The sequence below is a fragment of the Fusarium graminearum genome, chromosome 1 (genome assembly GCF_000240135.3).
Source record: "Fusarium graminearum PH-1 chromosome 1, whole genome shotgun sequence".
NCBI classification, from domain to species: domain Eukaryota; kingdom Fungi; phylum Ascomycota; class Sordariomycetes; order Hypocreales; family Nectriaceae; genus Fusarium; species Fusarium graminearum.
In genome coordinates this window covers 11012866-11014775 of record NC_026474.1, presented here as the reverse complement: position 1 = coordinate 11014775, position 1910 = coordinate 11012866, and the positions used below count along the sequence as shown (strand labels likewise).

Genomic DNA, 1910 nt, shown 5'->3' with positions numbered 1-1910 from the left:
CCAATTGTATTGAGGGTAGTGGAGAGAGGTTGGGTCAAAATGGCCAATAGAAACAAAAAGGCGGGTAAGAGGCTGGCTGTTATTATTGAGGCAGACTCTATGATGTGCGCAAGGGAAAAACAGCCCGTGTATCTCATGTTTGTGGCTCAGATTTAGTGCTGGAACTGCCGCGATCGACAAACACTCAATAGCTAATTTGAGACAATAGCTCACGGGAAGAGACATTCAAACCACCACAACAAAAAGAAAAAGAAAAAAAAGTCAAATAAATCTCAAACAAATGCAACGACAATGAGCAAGACACAGACGAACGATGACATTTTGATGAGGGAACCACTGCAACAGAACAGCCATCCATAGTCAAGGTGTAACAGGGATCTACCATGAAGCACAAGTAAACGGATTACGAATTATCGAACTTGCTAACCAAAAGTCATCGATGATGATTCTATTCCTTGTCATTATCTGTGTAACCACGAATGTCGTCTTTTTATGCAATTTCACTAATTTGTTTTATACTTCTGTGGCTCAGACGTTGGGAAAACCCGTTGTTATCCTGTGTAACTAACAACCAAATGGGAAAAGACTCTTCGAGTTGCATTCCAGTACAGATACCAAGCTTACATAGCTTCTTGCCATTGGATGCAAAGATCAGCGCTTCTCCAAGTTTTTTATTTGTTTACTTTCTTTTAGTAGGTAATGTTTTTATTTATTTCCCGGTCCCAATATTGTTTGACCTCATGACATATTTGCCGATCTTTCTTTTTTTATTCTTTTTTTTACGGATACTGCAAAATCCCCCTCCTGTGACTCTGATGACTCTCCTCTCGTTCGTAAAAGTCCCTTTTTTTTTTTTTTTTTTAATCGTTCCCACTCTCGGTCAGATCAGAAAATGTGACATTGTACAAGACACCCCAGCCCTCGTAGGCAGAGAAGCCGGTGACAAGGATAAGAGAGAACAACAGCTGGGGCCTTGGGCTTTCATGTGAGTGAGGAGCCAGAGTCCCCAGTCCAGCAGGGGGTACGTAGCCTTGCACATGACTGCTGGGCTGGGCTGGGCACCGTTTGTCTGGGTCGGCCTCGTTTTTGCAAGCCAGTGGGATTGGACACAAATCCTTGCCCCCAGATTTGATTCAAAGGCGGTATCCCTTTTTTTGGTGTCTTCGCTTCGCCTGTCACCGATGATCAAAAACTCTAGAACATTATTATTACTATCTCGCCTAAGCAGCTCATGTCTCTCTTCGGAACCGGAAGCTCAGGCCGAACTATTGAGCTCGCAATCCAGACTCCATCTCCAGTCATGGATGGTCCTCTACTACGCTACTACCAATAAGATGGTACGTACAACTCAGATTGGGGGGGGGGACAAAGCCGCTGACGGATACAACTCTATTATTTTCTTGATCTTACTTGGTAAAAAGCAATCTTCAAGTGGCTTGAGAATATCTAAACTTGTTGAGCTTGCTGCAATATTACGTCGTTGTTCAGTCTTCTTTACTTGCTGAGGCCAGTAACTCGGGTTAGTTAATTACGTCGATCACTTCCTTCGCGAGATGAGGAAACGCACTGGACTTGTTTCCACGAGACAACTCCTCCGCCCCCCCCTCGTTCCGTTTTCCCCGTCTTTGCGAGGGGAATCCACTTCCTCCAAAGCATCTTGTCCAGCCTCTCATTGTGCATCCACTGACCGTTGTTGTCCACTTTGATGGGAGTTGACCGCTTTCATCAGTCGAAACTTGAAGAGAGCGCGGTCCACTCTGTCAAAGCAAAGTAAGTTTACGACGGGTGCTTCCGCTTAGGTTTTATTTTTTTACTTTTTTTTAATTTTTATTTTTTACGGTTAGAGAGTCAGTTGCAGTTGAGAAATGTCAAAACGTTTATTACTACCCTCCAAAAGAAGAAAAGAAGAA

The 1910-nt window shown here is 43.7% G+C and overlaps 1 protein-coding gene across 1 annotated transcript; it reads left to right on the top strand.

Annotated features, from left to right (window-relative positions):
- Positions 1 to 1037: 1037 nt before the first annotated feature.
- On the top strand, positions 1038 to 1524 carry FGSG_13774 (uncharacterized protein; the record flags this gene model as incomplete). The annotated part of the gene is made up of 2 exons (XM_011321185.1): positions 1038 to 1337; positions 1489 to 1524. 2 exons carry the CDS (start codon positions 1038 to 1040, stop codon positions 1522 to 1524), a joined length of 336 nt encoding a protein of 111 aa, XP_011319487.1.
- Positions 1525 to 1910: the final 386 nt, after the last annotated feature.